Here is a 23,030-nt window from a genome sequence, read left to right on the forward strand (position 1 = left end):
CAAAGCCAGTGTTCCTACTCATGTTCCTGTTGAAATTACACAAGGTCAGGGGTTGTACCTGGAATTTACCTGGTCTGTATCATTTTCTACAATGGTGGTCAATGCATTTGTGCACTGAGAAAATTTTAGACTTCTTAGGCAAAGTCGTTAATGGTGATGGAACTAAAGAAGATAAACAAAGTGAAAATCAGTGTTGATCTAATTCAGACTTGTCCAACCTTTTTTGCTCAGGGGTCCACATTTACATATTTTCCTCACTCAAGGGGATGATGAGGAAATTTCAGAATGATAAGGTTTGGCACGACAATAAACTAAACTTCAAAAAGTTGAGGTTTTAAGGAACTGAACAATTGCTGAGAATACAGCAATGTAACAACAATAAATCGTTCAGTTAAAAATAGTCTGCGGGATTTTATGGCCTTGTTTGTCCCGAAATTGTAAAATCCCACCTAAGGTCAACGGACATTTCTATGTTCCACCTCTTGCCCGCTCTGATTCCTGTGGTGGGCAGGGCAGTAAAATTCCGGCCAGTACAAAGTAAACGTCCACAGGATCTGAGAGGGTCAGTATATGTGGGTAGGCAAGTGGAAGAGGATGCATGTGTATGTGCTGGTGTGTGGTTTGTGAGATTAAGAAAATTTGAGATTTGGCCAAAGGCAGACTCACACTCATCTCCACACACTAACTCAGTGTCTTGCATTGCCATCACACAATCACTCAGTCACTCATTCACACTCACCTCCATACATTCATTCACACACAGACCACCCTACTCAGGTGCAATTCCCCCTCCCATGACCAGACATGACTTAACTTTCAGGGAGAAAATTGAGACTGCCAGAAGTCTGGGCAGCCTTCAGTTTTGAGGACCCAACAACACCCATCCTCCCTTTGCCAGTGTACCTGCGAGACATCCACCCAGCCTGCCAGCTCCAAGCAAGCAACAGCACATTTTAATGTTTCTCTCACTGTTTGTCTGTCTTTCTCTCTCTCTCACTCTCTCTCTCTCACTCACACACACACACACACACACACAGGGTATTATATAAATGCAATTTATTTATTTCTTAAATATGTGACTTGCCGTTGATTCCACAGTATGAATTCTCCAAGTTGAGCTCTGCTCCCAACATCTCAAGAGTCAAGTGTCCAGTTATCAATCATCAATACTAGTTTTTGCAAGATGTTAACAAAGAGGAACTTTTTCTATGTTTTTGTGCATTATTAGGTGTGTCAGCTTATTTAGATTTTACGAACTCCATTGTCCGCAACTGGTATGCTGACAAGCATGGATTGGATCAGTATAAGGTAAATTATCTTAACGATTCACTCTCATTCTCACTTTTAGGTTTGGACATCACCATGGTTGACAAGTGTAAGAGAACAGAGATCAAGCTGTGATTATAGGATACCAAGCTTAGGTTTTTGACTGTAGAAGAGAAGACCACAGGAGGGAATTAAGTTGCTTTGCAGCTTTGAGGTCCTGAGACAGAGTACATTAGTGTTGGAGACACTGAGATGGGTCTTGATTTTAACACTGTATGATTGAAGGGAGGAGAAATATGTAGGAAATTGTTTTGGGAGCTCAGAGGAGAGGAGGGGAGTTGAAAGCTTTGATGCAGCGACTTAAATGTTAGCTGATGTAATTTGATCCACTTGCAGAAAATCAGTCTTTAAAATATTATCAGTTTGTTTTTTGATTATTAGAAAAAGAGATATGGGAGCATGTGAGATTAGAGTTATTGCATGTGTGGAGGATCAGCATCAATAAGACTGTTGGATGCAGTCATCTCTTTAGGACTTGATGTATGACTTCTGTGTATAAAAACACCCAGAAGGATGACATTTACATTATGCACAACTGATATGATTTTTTTAAAAAGTGAATTAAATCATCGTAAATGTTTGACAATAACTCTTCGGTGAAAATTATGCCCCTTATAGAAGTTCACAGCCTGGCAACAGGCCCTTCGGCCCAACTTGTCCATGCCGCCCTTCTTTTTTGAAACCCCTAAGCTAATCCCAATTGTCCACATTTGGCCCATATCCCTCTATACCCATCATACCTATGTAACTATCTAAATGCTTTTTAAAAGATAAAATTGAATCTGCCTCTACTACTACCTCTGGCAGCTTGTTTCAGACACTCACCACCCTTTGAGTGAAAAAATTGCCCCTCTGGACATTTCTGTATCTCTCCCCTCTCACATTAAACCTATGTCTTCTAGTTTTAGACTCCCTTACCTTTGGGAAAAGATATTGACTATCTATCTAGTCTATGCCCCTCATTATTTTATAGACTTCTAAAAGGTCACCCCTCAATCTCCTATGCTTCAGTCTATTCAACCTCTCAGTATAACTCAATCCATCAAATTCCGGTAGCATGCTAGTAAATCTTTCCTGCGCTCTTTCTAGTTTAATAATATTCCTTCTATAATAGGGTGACCAGAATTGCACACAGTATTCCAAGTGTGGCCTTACCAATGTCTTGTACAACTTCAACAAGACGTCCCAACTCCTGTATTTAGTGTTCTGACCGATGAAACCAAGCATGCCAAATGCTTCTTCACAACTCTGTCCGCCTGTGACTCCACTTTCAAGGAGCTATGAATATTTACCCCTAGATCTCTTTGTTCTGTAACTCTCCCCAGTGCTCTACCATTAAGTGAGTAAGTCCTGACCTGTTTCAGTCCACCAAACTGCATCACCTTGCATTTGTCTAAATTAAACTCCGTCTGCCATTCTTCAGCCCACTGGCCCATTTGATCAAGATGCCGTTGAAATTGGAGATAACTTTCTTCACTGTGCACTATGCCACCAATCTTGGTGTCATCTACAAACTTACTAACCATGCCTCCTATATTCTCATCTAAATCATTAATATAAATGACAAATAACAATGGGCCCAGCACTGATCCCTAAGGCACGTTGCTGGTCACAAAATGATAGGTCTGTTCCAAAAGTTAAAATTCTGAATTGGGGCAAGGCCAATTTTGATGGTATCAGGCAGGAACTTCCAAAAATTAATTGGGGAAGTCTGTGGGAAGGCAAAAGGACAGCTGGTAAGTGGCATGCTTTCAAAAGTGTGTTAACCAGGGTTCATGGTGAACACATACCCCCTAGAGTGAAGGGCAAGGCTGGCAGAAGTCAGGAACCTGGATGACTTGGGATATTGAGGCCCTGGTCAAGAAGAAGAAAGAGGCACATGACATGCATAGGCAGCTGGGATCAAGTGAATCTCTTGAAGAGAATAGGGGGTGTAGGAGTAGAGTTAAGAGAGAAATCAGGAGGGCAAAAAGGGGACACAAAATTGTTTTGGCAGATAAGGCAAAGGCAAATCTAAAGAGCTTCTACAAATCCGTAAAGGGCAAAACAGTAACAAGGGGGAGAGTAGGGCCTCTTAAGGATCAACAAGGTCATCTATGTGTGGATCCATAAGAGATGGGTGAGATCCTAAATGAATATTTCTCATCAGTATTTACTGTTGAGTAAATGGATGTTAAGGAACTTGGGGGAATAAATAGTGATGTCTTGAGGAGTGTACATATTACAGAGAAGGATGTACTGGAAGTCTTAAAGCACATCAAGGTGGATAAATCCCTGGTGAAGTATATCCCAGGACATTGTGGGAGGCTAGGGAGCAAATTGTGGGTCCCCTAGCCAAGATATTTGAATCACTGATAGTCATGGGTGAGGTGCCTGAAGATTGGAGAGTGGCAAATGTTGTTGCCCTTGTTTAAAAAAGGCTGCAGGGAAAAGCCTGGGAGCTACAGGCCAGTGAGCCTTCCATCTGTGGTAGGTAAATTGTTGGCGGGTATTTTGAGAAACAGGATGTACAGGCATTTAGAGATGCAAGGACTGATTAGGGACAGTCAGCATGGCTTTGTGAGTGGAAAATCATGTCTCACAAATTTGATTGAGTTTTTTTGAAAGGATAACGAGGAAGGTAGATGAGGGCAGTGCAGTTGATGTTGTATACATGGACTTTAGCAAGGCCTTTGACAAGGTTTCATAGAAATCATAGAAACCCTACAATGCAGAAAGAGACCATTCAGCCCATGGAGTCTGCACCCACCACAATCCCACCCAGGCCCTACCCCCATATCCCACCCGCTAATCCCTCCAATCTACACGTCTCAAGATACTAAGGGGCAATTTTAGCATGGCCAATCAACCTAACCCACACATCTTTGGACTGTGGGAGGAAACCAGAGCACCTGGAGGAAACCCATGCAGACACGAGGAGAATGTGCATTCTCCACACAGACAGTGACCCAAGCCAGGAATCGAACCCAGGTCCCTGGAGCTGTGAAGCAGCAGTACTAACCACTGTGCTACCGTGCGCCCATGGTATCGCATGGTAGGTTGTTGCATGAAGTTAAATCTCATGGTATCCGGGGTGAATATCTAAATAGATACAAAATTGGCTTTTTGACAGAAGCCAGAGGGTGGTTGTAGAGAGTTGTTTCCCAAACTGGAGGCCTGTGACTAGCGGTGTGCCCCTTCAATATGTTCCATGGATTGTACATAAATCCAAGATTTGCCTGAGGGTCCTCAACTGACTGTGGTGTGGAAAGTTCTGTCATCTTGTCTAGGCTGCTGGGAGAGGCAGAGAGCAGTGACACATAGAACAGGAACCGGAGAGGCACAGAGGAGATATAAAGAGAGCATGGATCAGGCAGGCTAAGAGCAGAAAACCAGCGACTAAAGACCAGAGAGTTATATGGCGGAGAGCAAGAGATTGGAAATCAGAGAGAGAGAGAGACAGCAGAAAGCAAAAGAGTCGGGACTGAAGAGAGTGAGCAATGGTAAGGCTTAGAGCAGAGAGCAAGAAAGATGAGAATAGAGAAGTAGGGAGCAAATGAATGGGGTCTCGGGAGGCACAGAATAGGGAGCCATGCATGAGAAACAAGAGGCACAGTCTCCCTGTTTTGCTTTTTCTGCATCCATTTTCAGGATCAAGTACTCCTAGTTTGATTATACTAATCATTTGCAGAGTAACCCTTCCTCTATTTGTACCAACAACATATCTCAAAGGAACACCCGCTACTGTTGTTCTGTGATATGCTTTCATCTTTCACATTAATTATCCAGTGCCTTCCCTCTCAAAAATTAGCAATTAATGTTAAAATAGGGCTATTTTATGCTGTGAGACAATTTCTACTAGTTTCAAAAAATAGAAAATTTAGAAGGATGTGGGGAAAGAACATAGAATGACAATGATGTAGGTAGCTCTTTCAGAGAGTTTGCATGGACATGGTGAGTGACAGGGAAATGCAACTAAATGGGTAGTTCTTTCAAAGAATTGGCGCAAATGTGGCAGGTCAAATTATGTTCTTTTGAGTATTTGAAATAAAATATCATCATCATTGTAATGTACAAAATTAATATAGTTCTACTAAATGATCATCCTGACAGGAAAAGTAAGTTACATGAAAAACTAGAGACTGAGTCAAGATACGTTAAGACCCCTTATTCAAAGGCATTCAATGTCTAATTGTGGTACCCAGTTTTGGGAAGAGGGTATACCCTAATAGCTACTCCCCTGCCGTTGCTGCTGAGAGTCATGCCCCTGCCCTTGCAGCCAATCTCTCTCCTCATCTACCTCTCCACTGTGACCCCACACCCTATGATTCCCTACCTTGTGATTCTTCCTCCTGCCATCACTCACCTATGGACCTCAGATGGGTGCATTACTGGCAGCAGCTGTTGCCTTTTGGTAGCATTGCTAAGCAACGAAGAGTTGTTGCCTCAAATTGGCCAGCAGCCTTTGGCAACTGGGACTTCTGTCCAAGGAGTACTTGATCCGAGGAGAAGACAGATCTTCCTGAAAAGTGGCGACTTCTTCCACAGTTCTTCCACACCACCAGAAAGCGACTTTGTTTTTGATCAGAGTTAAATTTGTTGGGCTCACCAAGGACGACATGTGGGCTCTTTGAATAGAATCTGGCACACTTCGACCAGAAATAATGAAAAATTAGTCAGGGGTCTTACTCTTGATCACTATCCAGTGACCTGTGCTTGAGCATGCAAGTGTGGGATGTTAAATAGAGTTGAATTGAGCTCATGTATGATGCCTCTCCATGGTAAAATAACAGGGTGAAATTGATTTTTGATAATGGTACCATAAAAGGTGCAATGAACTGTCAGCTCATTTTGCATCCTGTTTGATTTTCCTTACTATTGACTTCACTTGGGTAGGGTGTAAAACTGGCTGCTGAATTGCAATTGCCCATTTTGCCAAAAAGCCAATCTCCCCCATTACATCTAGGTTTATACATGAAAAGTGAACATTTGGATGAGCTATTGGCCATTTGGATGAAATATTGGGGACAACCAATACCTATGAATGTACTTCAGAGCAAAGAGGAAAAAAAAAGAGAGCAGCATTATGTTACACTATGGAACACACTTCTGTGTTGCAGGGTTCCACAGATATTCTCTTCATGTGGAATGACATGAATGAGCCCGTTGTTTTTGATGGACCTGAACTCACCATGCACAAGCATGCACTACATGCAGGCAGATGGGAGCACCGGGAGATGCACAACCTGTATGGTTTTTATCAGGTAAACTTTATCTCAGACAGTTGGTGTACTAATTGCTTTCTGAAGATTGTTAGATTTTGCTGGTAACACAGATCTGATGGTGTAGAAATAGTATTTTGCACACACACAGATTAATTATGTTGTTTATTATTAATTAATTATATTATTATATGTTGAATCTTTTTCTCTTTGAAAATTCACTTTTTTGAATTGTGTGCTCATTGAAGTAAGGGATATTAATACTGAAAAATGGAATAGTTTTAACAGAGCCAAAGCAGGTAAGCTGCAGAGTAAAGTTTCTTCTAGTCTGTGCTAATGACATGCCCCAGCCAACATCAGACAGCAGTAATTACTCCACCACAGTGACATACCCCATTTCCCACACCAGGCATTTTCATTGAACAATTTTACAAATCAGTGACAAATTTGGAGCAATTCTTTGCTGTTTGCTGCATATGGAATTATAATTTTAATCACAGTGTTCCATAATGTTGAACCATAATGTCAAAAGAACATGAGATACTCGTGTCTAGAAAATATATGGAACTTGCAGAATGCTCAGTAGCATATCATTTTTCCCTTGTACACAAAAAGACTACTGGCTCATGCAGTGAATGCTAATTTGTGAATTCCTTCAAGTGAGAGCTGGATCTGTTTCTGGCTTGGGCGAAGATAGTTTATAACAGATAGACACTACATTAATTAGGACCCAAAGGGTTCTCCTGGATCACTTCAATCAGAGGGGATTCCCCAGATTTGTCCTGCAAATTGACCTGGATATTCTCTGCTCCTGAAGATGACATGGTCTGAGGTGGAGTGTGTTTCTGTTGTGATGTAGGAGGCATTGCAGTTGTATGGAACATGGTGGGGGAATCATCATTGTTTATATTTTAGAAATCTGGAGCACCTAAGCCTTGGAACTCTCACTGAAGCAAGCTGAAATCATAGAATCCTTACAATGCAGAAGAGGCCATTTGACCCATTAAGCCTGCACTGACTCTTTGACAGAGCATCATACCCAGGCCCTCTCCCCTACGCTATCCTCACAACTCCATTTCCCATGGCTAATCCACCTAACCTACACATCTTTGGGCATTAAGGGGCAATTTAACATGGCTAATCAACCTAGCCTGCACATCCTTGGACTGTGGGAGGAAACCGGAGCACTCAGAAGAAACCCATGCAGACATGGGTAGAATGTGTAAACTCCACAGAAACAGTCACCCAAGGCCATAATTGAACCTGGATCTCTGTGAGGCAGCAGTGCTAATCACTGTGCTGCCCCAGGAATTCCAATAAATAGAGATTGGAGCCAGATGGCTAATCCTCCACGGTCACTATTGGATTCCCTGAGTTTAGAGCAGTTTTTAAACTTCTGTTATAAGAGAAGTAAAAATAAACCCAAACTGATGTTTTTGTGTGTTTTGCATCAGCAATGGGCAACAGCTGAAGGTCTGATCCGTCGATCTGGAGGAATAGAGAGGCCATTTGTCTTGACTCGTTCTTTCTTTGCTGGATCGCAGAGATATGGTTAGTGATCAGGCGTTGGCAGTTTTAAAGTTTATTGGTGTCACAAGTAGGCTTACATTAACACTGAAATGAAGTTACTGTGAAAATCCCCCAGATGCCACACTCCGGCGGCTCTTCGGGTTCACTGAGAGAGAATTTAGCTTGGCCAATGCACCTAATCAGCATGTCTTTCAGACTGTGGGAGGAAACCGGAGCACCTGGAGGAAATCCCCGCAGACACAGGGAGAATGTGCGAACTCCACACAGTCAGAGATCCAAGCTAGGAAGTGAACTAGCTCTCTGGCACTGTGAGCCAGCAATGCTAGCCATTGTGCCACCGTGCTGACCGGACTGAGGTTGTGCTTATGCTGTAACGGAGTTGAGGAGGAACTTCTTCACTCAAAGGGTGGTGAATCTCTGGAATTCTCTGCCCGTTGAAGTGGTGGAGGCTGCCTCGCTAAATATTTTTAAGACGCAGGTTGATAGGTTTTTGATAGGCAAGGGGATTAAGGGTTATGGGGAGTGGGCGGGAATGTGGAACTGAGACACGACAGATCAGCCATGATATTATTGAATGGCGGGGCAGGCTCGAGGGGCTAGATGGCCTACTCCTGCTCCTATTTCTTATGTTCTTATATTCTGAAACCTGTAGTCATGTCATGATGCAAGGAGAAAGTTCTTCAAAATGTTGTGGATGAGGCTAATCCAGTACGCACTGACAGTGAAACCTTGCAGAATTTCTCTGAATGCTATGATAGACAGTCCAACAAAACCTTATGGAAAATCATTCCTACTGTTTCCAAATATAGTGTACATGTTTCATTTTATTTTACACATTAGGTTTTATGATAGTCCTGCCTGGCCTTTTCCAATATGTAGGAATATCAGTATTAAAATAGAAAAGCCTCCATTGAGACACAAAAGTCTCAAATTTAACTTAATCTGTATTGGAAAATGTAACAGAATTTTTGCAGCTTAGGGCAGGCAAGCAGTTTTAACTGCCTATACGCCTGCGTTTTGCCTATTATGTGGCAATGCTGCCCTACCTCATATCACATATGCCATCAAAACCTTATGATGTAGCAAGAGAATCTCCTTGGAGATCCAGCTTGAGTAGTGGAGTCAGGCTGGCATAATATCCTGTAATCCTTATGTTTTCAATATTCATCCAATCCCTCCTCTTTCTCAGTGTTAAGCTTATGTTGAGGACCTCTCTTTTCAGGACAATTTAGGTGAGTGAAGGAAAGATTTTCTCAAAGTCCTCAGGATACTTCGTGGGACTGATTGATCGATGGATTTGACTCAGTGGACGTGATGGCCTTTTCTAAACCGATGTACTCACCTATAGTTAAAAAAGGCCATTGCAGCAATCTAACAGTTAAAGTTGTGATTGAAAAGCGTGAATTCGGAGGCTGAAATGGGGAACAAAATGAGAAAAGCAAACTGGAGCCTGAAGATACAGTTCTCAACCCTGAGCCCAGTTCAGTTGATCTGATCCTAATTACTGACTGTTTCAGTGTGTAGTCACTTTGTAACTTATGGTGATTACATTACTGACTGATCTTCTGCCTATTCAAACAATAGTGAAATATTCCTGTCCAAACTTCAGGCATTGCTGTAGAAGGCAAAAGTTGGGGTGCTGCAGTTGGCCTCAGTGTCAGTGTGGCAAAGGGCAAAAATCACCAGGTTTTCTGCGACTGACTGCTGTCTGCCAATACCTGACAAATGCATATGTATGGATGTTTGATGTGAGCAGGATAAGGTTGGATTGTGATGTTCACTATGGTCAAATAGCTTCCCAGTATGCATGATCAAGATTTGCATACAAAGAATGACCTCTTTGTTGAGTTATCAGAGGATGACTGGCCTCTGACAATAAATACCAGCAAGAGTCATCTCTCTTCCTACAACAGGAAAAAATGAAATGTGTTCAAAAGAAGAACTGAAATCACTAAAAAGACAATGTTGGATGATTTATTTAATGCTCTACCTGATTTCCTGTTTGCTCTGTTTATTAGGAGCAGTATGGACAGGAGACAATGTAGCTGAATGGAGTTATCTTAAAATCTCAATTCCAATGCTACTTACTCTCAGTATAACTGGCATCTCATTCTGTGGAGGTAAGAGTCAATATAAGAACATGCAATAAGTTCAAAAGCTCCTTTCATTCTGACCATGGCTAACATTAGGCTTCAATTCTACTTATCCACCTGCTCCCCATGTCCGTTTATTTATTCAGCTCCCCATGTCTATTTGTTTGTTCAGTGAATGCATATTCCCTCAGATAACCAGTTTCTTCTGGTCCTGCTGAGTTGAGTGCAGATAAGCCTCAGCTGAGTCTGTGAATTCGAAATTCTGTGATGTCATGTATAGTTTGCTGTCTTCCACAGGCACATCGGGGGCTGGTACCAATGTCGCATCTGTGGAGGTTGGCCAGGCAGGGGCTGTGGCCAGTCTTGAAACTGTTGAGGGTGGACCACCCTTTCCTTGAAAGGTTAAAACCAGGCAGCTGTTGAGTTGGGTTTGAGACCAGGTACTTGTTTGTTGTGTCCAATGATTTCCATTCATTTGTGCAGATGGAATTTACATTGAAGACCTGTGTAGGATGGTTTTTCCAGATCAAACTTCTTGATGGGCATTGTACCTTGGGTGGGCTGAATAGATCAGCATGAAGTGGCCAGGGGGGCATTGCAACTGTTTTCTATCGTTTTGTAGGTTTTTGCAAGTTGGCAGATATGTTGAGAAATGATGTTTGCCAGGACAGGATGTTAAAGGACTTGAGTGTAATGTTCCAAATTCAACTGAATGTTACACATGGTAACATTCAGTTGAATTTGGTGTAATGATCTTGACCAAATAGGGGTGCAGCATTCTACTAAGTACAAGAGTGTGAATGCTGAAGTTTGGAGGGTGGCGGTAGCAGCTCCCCACGTTGAGCTGACTAGTTTGGCAATCAAGTTAGATTCTAGACTTGATCTTGGCTGCAGTTGTTTTTAGATGTTCCCAGAGTTCAGTGTCCTATCTAAGTTTTGTTGGAATTGGGTGGTACTTTAACTTGTCACCATTCATTTGAATGTTGAGCTCTTTCTTGGCTTTTGCATTGTGAAGATGGAGTAAGCTTGATACTGTTTTTGCAAGGCTTAGCTTGAGTCACCATGAGTTGCAGTATTGTTCAGTTTTGACAAGTCCTTGTTTAGGGTCTGGCCCAAGTTGTCGAAATCGGGGGATTGAGTTGCATATCAGATGTTGCTGACATAATGAATTTTTGGGAATTACTTTTTGGAAGATTATTTGTGTACAGGCTGAACAGGTTTGGAGCCAGAGGTAAGCCAGGGGGGTGTCTACTGGTTTGTCTTTTCCATGTACTTTCAGTCTGCCCTGAATGAACTCTGAATCTTTGATTGTTCAACAGTGTTCCGATGCTTTTAGTCGCCTGAGTGGGAGGGCCTGTGACAGCCTCAAGAGGAGATCAGTATGAGAAATGGTGTCATAGGCAGCTGTGAGATTGAGGAACACAACAGCACCAGCCTCAAGATTTTCTGAAAGTTGTTTTCAGTGTTGAAGTTAAGGGCCAGTACCTGTTCCCCTGTGTGCAGTCCTTGTGGAAACCAGCTTGATTGATACTAAGGACTTCTACGAAGAGTAGGAGGTTTTAGTTCAGTGGCAGCGTAGTTGGTGTAGGTTTGGAGGACTGAAAGGCCTGTTCCTGTGCTATAGTTTTCTTTGTTCTTTGGGGATATGAGCTGAAGGATGAGGTGTTCAAGGATTTTGTATGGGACCAACAGGAGACAGATTAGATGGTAGTTACCTGCAAGCATGGGATCTTTTCGGGTTTCAGTATGGCAATGACTTTTGCTATCCATCATTTCTTTGGAATTGTGTTAGAATTTATGACCTTCATGTAAAACTGGGTCAGCCAGGCAATATTTCAGGGCCTGAGGTGTTTCATAAATTCTGCTGCAATATTGCCATACCCTGCTGCCTTGCCATGCTTCAAGCCTTCTTCAGAACTTCTTTAGTTCTGCAATCTCAAAGGGATGGGAGCCGACGTCTACTTTTATGGGTTTTTGCAAGTTGGCAGATATGTCGAGAAATGATGTTTGCCAGGACAGGATGCTAAGGGACTTACTTGTGTTGAGCGTAATATTCCAGTAATGAGATGCATTGTAACATTCAGTTGAATTTGGTGTAATGATCTGACCAAGTAGGTGTGCAGCATTCTACTAAGTATGAGAGTGTGAATGCTGAAATTCAGAGGGTGGTGGTAGCAAATCCCTAAGTTGAGCTGGCTAGTTTGGCAATCAAGTTAGATTCTGGACTTGACCTTGGCTGCAGTTGTTTTTAGATGTTCCCGTTTGTCTTCATTCAACCTGTACGTATCTTTTGGTGCTTTTGTCCAAGGATGCCATGTTCATTGATTCTGTCAGTTCGGTTTCTGTCTATCCCAGTCTTAAATATAGTCAACAATGGAGCATCCACTGCCCTCTGAGACTCCAAAGGTGCACGATACTTTCAGTGAAGACTTTTCTCCTTCTCTCATTGCTAAATGATCAATCCCTTATTTGGTTCTAGATTCCTCAACCAGCAGTAACAACCTCTTAGTGTCTACTCTGTTATGCCCCTTCAAAACCTTACATGTTTCAACGAGACCCACGCCTATTTAAACTCCAGAGAAGATAGGCCCAATTTACTCAGAGTCACAGCAAAGGACAACTGTCCATCCCAGGGACCAATCTGGTGAACCTTATCTCTGATACAAGTATATTCTTAAATATAGAAACAAAAACTGAACACAGTATTCTAGGTCTGGTCACAATTGTAGCAAGACTGTTTAATTCCTGGACTCTCATCTCCTTGCAATAAAGACCAACATGCGATTTAGAATCATAGAACCCTACAGTGCAGAAAGAGGTCCTTCGGCCCATTGAGTCTGCACCAAACACAATACCACCCAGGCTCTACCCCCACATCCCTACATATTGTCCCCACTAATCTTGAACGAATGGGTTTTCTCCAGGTGCTCCGGTTTCCTCCCACACCCCAAAGATGTGCTCTTAGGCTGATTGGTGTAACAAATTGCCCCTAAATTAATCTCCCCTCAGTCTGGTTTCCAATGTGGAGTGCCATAAGCATAGACAAGTGTCATGGGTGGAGAGGGGACTCACAATGTTGAAATGGTAGCGTGGTCTCGTTGGGCCGAAGGGCCTGTTTCCCGTGTTGTGTTGTTCTTTGTTCTTTAATCTCTCTAACCTACCCATCCCTGGACACTAAGGGGCAATTTCTTAGCATGGCCAATCAACCTAATCTGCACGTCTTTGGACTGTGGGAGGAAACCGGAGTACCCAGAGGAAACCCAGGCAGACATGGGGAGAATGAGCAAACACCACACAGACAGTGATCCAAGCTGGGAATCGAACCCAGGACCCTGGAGCTGTGAAGCAGCAGTGCTAACCACTGTGCTACCGTGCCGCCCAACCACTGTACTACCGTGCCGCCCTAATTTATCTTCCTAATTACTTGATGTATGTGCATGCTAACTTTCTGTGTTGCTTGGACGAACACACCCAAGTCTTTCTGAGCAGCAATATTTACAAATTTCAAGCTTTAAAAAAATCTTTATTTATATTCTTATTGCTGAGAATAAACTCACATTTCCATCCGTATCCCACCTGTCATCTTGTCCACATGCTTAATCTATATCTCTTTGCAGCGTTTCTGTGCCCTCCTTAAAACAGTGAGAAGTCTCACAACACCAGGTTAAAGTCCAACAAGTTTATTTGGTAGCACAAGTCACAAGCTTTCAGAGTGCTGCTCCTTCATCAGGTGAGTTGGCGTTCTGTTCATAAACAGGCCTATAAAGACACAAACTCAATTTACAAAATTATGGTTGGAATGCAAGTCTCTACAGGTAATTATGTCTTAAAGGTACAGACAATGTGAGTGGAGAGAGGGTTAAGCACAGGTTAAAGAGCTGTGTATTGTCTCCAGCCAGCACAGTTAGTGAGATTTTGTAAGCCCATGCAAATCGTGGGCGTTACACATAGTGTGATATGAACCCAAGATCCTGGTTGAGGCCATCCTCGTGTGCAGAACTCGGCTATCAGTTTCTGCTCAGCAATTCTGCGTTGTCGTGTGTCATGAAGGCCACCTTGAAGAGCGCTTATCTGAAGATCAGAGGCTGAATGCCTATGGCTGCTGAAGTGTTCCCTAACGAGGAACTTAAAACTTAGAATTCTATCCAGCTTTGTTTTATCAGCAAACCTAGACACATTACTCTTTGTCTGAGTTATTAACATAGCTTGTAAATAACTGAAACCCCAGCGCTATTGCAAAACCCACAAGTCACAGCTTGTCAATTTAAGATTGCCCCATTTATGCCTATTCTTTGTTTCCTATCAATTAACAAATCATCTATGCACACTAATATATTACTCCCAACTCCATGAGTCCTTATCTTGTCTATTAACATTTTGTGTGAAACTTTATGGAATGTCATTTGGAAATCCAGGTATACTCTATCTACAGGTTCCCTATATCACCTGATTAGTGACATCCTCAAAAAACACTAACACTTTTGTCAAACACAAGTTCTCTTTTTTGGAAAACCATGTTGATTTTGTCTGTGTATACTATGTCTTTCTAAATCTGACCTACTTGTCAATAGATGCCAGCACTTTTTGCCTGACATCAATTGTCAGTGCTGATCTGTAGTTCCCTGTTTTCTTTCTCCCTCCTATCTGGAAGAGCAGTTTCACATTTGCTAACTTCCAATCTGCTGGGACCATACCAGAATCTAGGAAGCATTGGTAAATGAAAGGCAGAGCATCTACTGTCCCTGTAGTTGCCTCTTTTAGAACCTTAGAATACAGGCCATCAGATTCTGGGGATTTCTCAGATTTTGGTCCCTTGTGTTTCTTTATCTCTGTTGATATAGCTGGTATAATTTCCTCAATTCCCTCACACTTTTCAGCACACAGGTTACCCTCTATTTCTGATACATAACTTGTGTCTTCTACTGTAAAGGCGGACACAAAATACTTGTTCGGTATCTCAAGCATTTCCTTAATTCCCATCAACATCTCTGCTTCTTAGGGATCAACTTTATTTCAGATAATCTTTATAAAAGCTCTTAAAATCTGTTTTTAAGTTCCTAGCTAGTTTGCTGTCTTATTCTATATGTTTCCTTTTTATCAACTTTTTGGTGGCCCTTTGTTGGTTTCTGAAACATTATCAGTCCGCAGATTTTCTATCGTTCTTTTATGATGATTGTCCCTTTAAGGCAAACAGGCCATGCACCCCTGACATACACTCTTTCACCTTCTTCTGTCAGGAAAAAGATACAAAAGCCTGAAAACAAGTTCCAACAGACTCAAGAACAGCATCCCTCCACTGTCATCAGACTTTTGAATGGTCCTGTCATATATTAAGCTGATCTTTCTCTTCATCCTACCTGTATCTGCAACCTGTACTATATCCTGCACCCTATCCTTTCCTTCTTCCCTATGTACTCCATGAATGGTATGTTTTGACTGTATAGAAATAGTATTCTCACTATATTCCAATACATGTGACAATAATAAATCAAATCAAATCCCTGACTCTCCAAATCCTGTCCACCATCAGCAAGGTAAAAGTCCGGTGTGTGATTGAATACTGTCCACTAGTCTGCATGGGTGTATCTCTTTCAATATTCAGTAAGCTTGACAGCATTCAGGAGAAGGTAGCCTGCTTGGTTCAGCACCTGTCGCAAAGATTTAAATTTAAACTTAAACACTTACTCCCTCCACCTCTGATGCACAATGGATAGCACTGTCTGCTATGTACAAGATGCACTGCAGCAACTCACCAAGGCTCATTTGACAGCGCCTTCCAAACCTACAACCTGTATCATCTGGAAGAATAAGGGCTGCAGGTTTAATGGGAATTCTACCACCTGCAAGTCCCCCTCTAAGCCATACACTATTCTGACTTGGAAATATATCACTCTTCTTTGAGTATGTTTGGGTTAAAATCCTGGAACTTGCTTCCTAATAGTACTATGGCTATGTTTATACCAAATGAATAGCAGCCATTCAAGAAGGTGGCACACCACCACATTCTCAAGAGTAATGGAGGTAGGCAAGAATTGCTGACATGCTAGCAATGTCTTCGACCCATAGATGAATTTTAATATGCCTCTAGTTTTAATACAATACTGTCCTTAACTTCCTGAATCTGCCTTGTATGGATCTTTCTGTTATATATTTAAGTAGTTGCAATATTCCTTTAAGAGCCAGTCACATGATTTGATGGTGATGTCATTTCAGAGGTTCCTGCTTTTAGTTTAGGTTGTGCTCTGTGCAGTGCAGGGACAATTTCTTTCAGTAAACCTATTGTGTGATACTTTGAATCTACATGTGCAATCCACATCCTTTGTTTAAAACGCACAACCCCTAACATAGTAATATATGCTTACTGAACAATTTAAATTGTTTCTTTAAATGTTTATTTTCCCTCTATTTCTGGCTACACCTTTCATTTATTTAGCCATTAATTTTAGTCAGTACTACCCTCACATCTGTGAATTTGCTTTATTTAAGTTTGTGTGTGATTGGAGTATCACTTTCAAACTTAACTTGGAATTTACTTGCAACCTGATTACTAGGGACCAGTGGATCTTTTAACCATGAGATTCCTAATTAATCCTTTTTCATTACACAATATTTGATGTAGTTAAGCTTTATCCCTAATTAGTTACACAAGGCATTGCACTCCAGAAAACTTGCCACAAGAACATTTTAGAAACTCACCTTCCACACCACCCTTGCAAATTTTATTGGTACAGCCTATATGAAGATTAATGTCCCCCACATTTTTTACATTTCCTTTGTTACATACTCTAGTTACTTATTTTGTATTGTGCTTCAAATACAAAGCACATTTACATAGGCAAATAAAAGAAGTGATTTAACGCAGGTTGATTGTATTTCAAAAGGGGCATATACAGTTGGAAGATTGCATGTAGATAAGGCAAAGTTATGTGAGTTTACTTTTGAAATATATTGGCAGTAAAGTTAAAAAAGAAGAGGCTGTTAAATTCCAGGAAAATGAATTTTTAAAGGAAAACAATAGAGCGTAACATAAAAAACAGATTTAAGGACACATTGAAGACTGTGTTGTCGTGGTAGCTATGAGGTCTCCAACAAGACAGTGGGCCCTATTTTATCATTTTAATTCTAAGTGCCAGGTGGATTGAAACTGGGAGATTTTCAGACCTGTTCTTAGGCACCCCCATACGCACTCTACCCGAAAAAATAGCAGTGCTTCTGAATCATGCTACAGAAACCTGAAACATTGCAGCTCCGATCGCCGCCTCCAACTGTGTGTGCGCAGTAAAAAAAAGAAAAATGCTTCCCTGCCACATCACTCCTGGGCCGGATAATGCCTCCCCTGGCCCCCACAGACATTGCCCCACCCCCAGAACATAACTGACCCCCTTATCCCCTGCCCCCCTTCCCCTCACCAATCTCACACAGAGTGGCAGCAGACTCCCCCCTCCCACCCATCAATCACTTGCAAAGTGGCAACGGACCCCCCCCCGCACTGATCGCATGCAGAGTGGCAGCAGGCACCCCTCACCCCAACAATCACGCAGAGTGGCAGCAGATGCCCCCTTTCCCCCCATCGATCATACACAGAGTGGCAGTGGACCCCCCCTTTCCACCCCCACCGATCCCATGCAGAGTGGCGATGGGGGCCCCTCGCCTGTGCTCCCCCACCAGAGAGCCATCTGACTAGCCTCTCTCTCCTACCCACCAGAGAGCCATTTGACCCACCTCCATCCCTCCCCCTCTACCAGAAAACCATCTGACCTGCTGCCCTGTCCATCCTGTCAGAGAACCATCTGATCCTCCTTCCTCTCTAACCCCCACACCAAAGAGCTATCTGACCTGCCTCCCTTCCCCCCCAATCAGAGAGCCATCTGACCCAATTCTCTCCTCCCTGCCGCCCTCCCCACCAACACCATTGACTTAAGTCAGAGAGCTGCTAGAAACTCTGAATTTACCTCCTCAGAAGCTGGAGTGCCCACATCGGAACTTTGCACACCATGTCTGTTTCCCACCGAATCTGGATGGGCGAATGCAGTGGTAAAGAGGAAAATACAGGCAAGTTTGGCCATGCAGCCCATTAAGTCAATTTAAATGCATGCATTTTGGGCGGTGGCCATTTTCAGCTATTGCTAAAGGGGGAATGGGCACAGAGGCGGGTGCAGATCGTGCTACTCACCTTGCGCCCGACTTTACCAAGTTTTCGTGCCCGAAAACAGGTGCAAATTGATGGTAAAGTCGGGCCCAGTATGTGTGTTGTAGCTAGACTTGTGAACAGCAATTTGCTACCACCCTCAGGCAGCACCCTAAGAACAGCAGGGCATTATGTGGTAATGTTACGAGAATTTTATAGTCTCGAAAATCTATAAAGAGTATTGCCATCAAAAGAGAATTTAGCTGTGAGTTTATTTATGCCAAAATCCTTTTGGAAATGTTGGTAAAGTCCAACTAATTGTGTAAAGGTACTCTTGTATTTTAAGTTTTATTTTGACTCTAATAATTGTTTAACTTTGATATAAAATTATCAAAATTGTTCTAAACTCTTATTTTGGCTTCCGAAACCTCATGATGCGCAAATTGCAAAATCATTCTGGCATCTGATTCCTTTGGGATTTGGACAGCCTGGCACTTAGCAACTGCTGGGCCATAACAAACTAAAGTGTTAACCTAGATTATGTGTCAAGTCTTGAGTGGATGCTTGAAGTCACAACTGCAGAGTGGAACTACTTAGCTTTTAAACATCACAGCCATGGAGTCTAGGTATCACTGTTTTTGCAAGTCTGGAACACATAGATTAAACAGATGGTTATGAAATAATAATAATTAAATAATATTAATAGATATTTAATTATTAAAGAAAATTGTCTTTAAAGTAATACCAAAACTTTTGTGTACTTCTGTGGATAGAGTTGATTCAAACTGAGAGACAGCAGCGTGAAGTTTCAGTGAAAGTTGGAGGAAAGCTTCATAGAAGTAAAAAAATTAAATCAACAAAATTGCACACGTACATCATGTTGTCATCCGTAACAGAAATCTTAGTGGCAGCTTATGCTGCATGTTGTGAAGATGCTTATCTGAATCAAAAGTTCAAGGTCAAGAATCAATTGAAAAAAAGGGCGCAGGAGTGCAATTTTGAAAGCCCACTGAGATTTGGGAGCAGGATATTCAACAATCCACATGGTCTCTAAATAAATTGCCATGCTGGGGAGTGGGACATGGAAAGGGAAGAAAAAAAGACAGAACCTGCACTAAAGCATCTTCCATACCCTCAGGATATCTCAAAATAGTATTTTGAAGTACACTTAAGTACTTTGTCAAGAGAGGGTATTAGTTTAATTAGGGAAAAATTAAATAAGAAGGATGCAAGTTATTCTGGCATTATACATTTACTAATGAGATATAATCTGCAGCTATCACATTAAGAGGTGAAAATTCTTAATAATTGATTATTACCGGGGCTATTCTGCCTCCTGAAATTCAAAGGACAATGTTTTGGATGTTGAATTTTGTTTCATGATCTATTACTCTTTTGTGAGTGGAAGAAGATCATCACATGACTGGTTACATCTGCTTGTGTGTAACGTCCACTGTTTTAGAACGTAGAACCCTACAGTGCAGAAACAGACCCTTCGGCCCATCGAGTCTGCGCCGACCACAATCCCACCCAGGCCCTACCCCCCCCATATCCCTACACATTTACCTGCTAATCCCTCTAACCTAAGGGGCAATTTTAACTGTTTTGAGTCCTCTCCACAAAACCCAACATGGCAGTGCTGTGACAGGGATTTCAAAATCTTCTGCCTCTGGCTTTTCAAAAACTGTGTCTGTTCAAAATCACTCTGAAGAGGTAAGAATGTTCTCAGAAATCGGATTGCACAACTTGGCCCTCTTTGCCTTCTGCCCTTTACAAAATGCCCTTTCTCTTCAGCTGACGTAGGTGGGTTTTTGCAGAATCCTGAACCTGAGCTCCTTGTTCGCTGGTACCAGGCTGCTGCGTACCAACCTTTCTTCAGGAACCATTCCTACACAGAGACAGAGCGGCGAGAGCCCTGGTTGTTTGGCGAGGACAACACCAGAATTATCCGGGAAACAATTCGAGAGCGATATGCACTGCTGCCATTCTGGTACACACTCTTCTACATGGCCCATACCAAAGCTGAGCCAGTAATCAGGTAAACCACATCCCCATATTTCCAGTAAATGTAGGCTGTTCATTGGCACATGGGTGATTTACACAGTGCTTAATTATGCAAAGAACAACACAGCACAGGAAACAGGCTCTTCAGCCCAACGAGCCCGCGCCGCCATATTAACAATGCATTTTTCTTACACCTCCCTTGACCCGTGTCTATGCTTATGGTACCCCCATTGGAAACCAGATTCAGGGGAGAATAATTTAGGGACAATTTGTTACATCAATCAGCCTAAGAGCACATCTTTGGGGTGTGGGAGGAAACCGGAGCACCCGGAGGAAACCCACGCAACCACAGGGAGAATGTGCAAGCTCCCACAGCCACTGGCCCAAATCCATGTATCTGCACAGCTAGCAGTGATAGTCACTGAGCTGTTGTGACCATCTGCTGGTCCAATTTTAAGCATACACAAACGACGTGAAGTACTAGGCCACTCTCGAAACATCCAAGAGCAGCCCACACACGACCCACCGTGTGCATGCCCCTCGTTAGACAATAAGGTGGACCGACACACCTGCAGAGTAAAAGAGACAAAACATCAACACAAGTAGCATTAGATTTCTAGTAGCGTCCCGATGCTCTGACCCTTATTTAAAACCGTCTCCTATAACCCTCCGTCCCTGTTTCGCTCATGTGCCTATCTAAGTAAACCTTAAACAAGTCCAGCGTGCCTGCCTCCACCACCTTACTTGGTAGTGCATTCCTTACCCCCACGACCCTCTGTGTGAAAAACCTCCCTCTAGCATCCAAATTATACTCCTCCCCCCTCACCCTAAGCTCGTGGCCCATCGTGATATTTGTCTCCAATCTAGGAAAAAGCCTACCACTGTTTACTCTATCTATATCCTTCATTATTTTATACACCTCTATCAGGTCCCCCCTTAATCTCCATCTTTCTAAGGAAAAGAGCCCCAGTTTACCCAATCTTTCCTCATAACCCAGTCCTTCCATACCAGGCAGCATCCTGGTAAACCTCCTCTGCGCTCTTTCCAGGGTCTCCACGTCCTTCCGGTAGTGAGGTGACCAGAACTGGACACAGTACTCCAAATGCGGTCTAACCAACGTTCTGTACAACTGTAGCATTAGACGCCAGCTCTTATACTCCATACCCCTTCCTATAAAGGCTAGCATACTGTAAGCTTTCTTCGCAACCTTCTCCACCTGAGTTGCCACCTTCAGAGACTTATGCACTTGCACTCCCAGGTCCCTCTGCATTTCTATACTCTTAATTGGTCTACCCTTTATCATGTAACTCCTCCCTGCATTATTCCTTCCAAAATGCATCACCTCGCATTTATCAGGATTAAATTCCATCTGCCATTTATCTGCCCAATATACCAGCCTATCTATATCCTGCTGTGTCACCTGACCACTCCTCCTCGCAATCCGCCAATCCTGCCATCTTTGTGTCATCTGCAAACTTGCTGATCACACCACGTACGCCCTCTTCCAAGTCATTTATATATATTACGAATAGAAGAGGTCCCAGTACTGAGCCCTGCGGCACACCACTGGTGACAGACCTTCAGGTAGAAAAGGACCCTTCCACTACTACTCTCTGTCTCCTGTTGCCTAGCCAGTTTTCAATCCATCTAGCTACCTGTCCTCGTATCCCATGAGCCTTAACCTTTTCTACCAGCCTACCATGAGGGACTTTGTCAAACGCCTTACTGACATCCATATAGATGACATCAACGGCTCGTCCATTGTCAACCGTTTTTGTCACCTCCTCAAAAAATTCTACGAGATTCGTAAGGCAAGACCTCCCCTGAACAAAGCCATGCTGCGTATCCCTAATCAGATCGCAACGCTCCGAATGCTTATACATCCTATCCCTAAGAATGTTTTCCAACAACTTTCCTACCACTGAAGTCAAACTCACCGGCCTATAATTACCAGGGTTATCCCTACTGCCCTTTTTAAACAGCGGTACCACATTAGCTATCCTCCAGTCCTCTGGGAACTCACCTGTGTCCAAAGAAGAGACAAAGATTTGCGTCAGAGGCCCAGCAATTTCATCTCTCACTTCCCTAAGTAGCCTGGGATAAATGCCATCAGGCCCTGGAGCTTTATCAGTTTTTATGCTGCCTAAAACCCTAACACTTCCTCCCTCATAATGGATATTTCCTTCAACTGGTCTACAGCTCCCTCCAAGACATTACAAGACACCAAGCCCCTCTTCTTCGTGAATACTGACGCAAAGTATTCATTCAGGATCTCCCCCATTCCCTCAGACTCTATGCACAGTTCCCCTCCTTTGTCCCTAAGAGGACCGATTTTCCCTCTAACCATCCTTTTGTTCCTAATATAAGAGTAAAATGCCTTCGGATTTTCCTTAATCCTATCAGACAAAGCAATTTCATGCCCCCTTTTCGCCCTTCTAATCCCCTTTTGAGCACCCTCCTGCTCTCTCTATATTCCTCCAGTGCTGTCTCCGTTCCCAGTTGCTTAGACCTAACATATGCCTCTCTCTTCCTCCTGACCAAGTCCTCAATATCCCCTGTGATCCACGGCTCTCTAATCCTGCCTTTCCCATCCGTCCTCTTTACCGGCACATGTCTTTCCTGCAACATTTTCAGTTTGCCCTTGAAAGCCTCCCACTTGCCAATCGTGGACTTACCCACTAACACCCTCTCCCAATCAGTGTCCTTCAGGTCCTTCCTAATCTGGCTATAGTTCGCCTTCCCCCAGTT

The 23,030-nt window shown here is 42.8% G+C and overlaps 1 protein-coding gene across 1 annotated transcript in view; it reads left to right on the top strand.

Annotated features, from left to right (window-relative positions):
- The window catches only part of LOC145352727 (neutral alpha-glucosidase C-like), a 103,595-nt gene that overhangs the window by 57,589 nt on the left and 22,976 nt on the right, over nt 1–23,030 (top strand). Inside the window, exons 13-17 of the mRNA XM_080202982.1 lie at nt 1,229–1,308; nt 6,426–6,569; nt 7,982–8,078; nt 10,076–10,177; nt 20,073–20,316. Of these exons, the coding sequence (XP_080059108.1) occupies nt 1,229–1,308; nt 6,426–6,569; nt 7,982–8,078; nt 10,076–10,177; nt 20,073–20,316 (667 nt within the window). The remainder of the gene's footprint in view (nt 1–1,228; nt 1,309–6,425; nt 6,570–7,981; nt 8,079–10,075; nt 10,178–20,072; nt 20,317–23,030) is intronic.

This window comes from Carcharhinus amblyrhynchos, chromosome 14 (genome assembly GCF_965287045.1).
Source record: "Carcharhinus amblyrhynchos chromosome 14, sCarAmb.v2.hapA, whole genome shotgun sequence".
In the NCBI taxonomy this organism is placed as follows: Eukaryota; Metazoa; Chordata; class Chondrichthyes; order Carcharhiniformes; family Carcharhinidae; genus Carcharhinus; species Carcharhinus amblyrhynchos.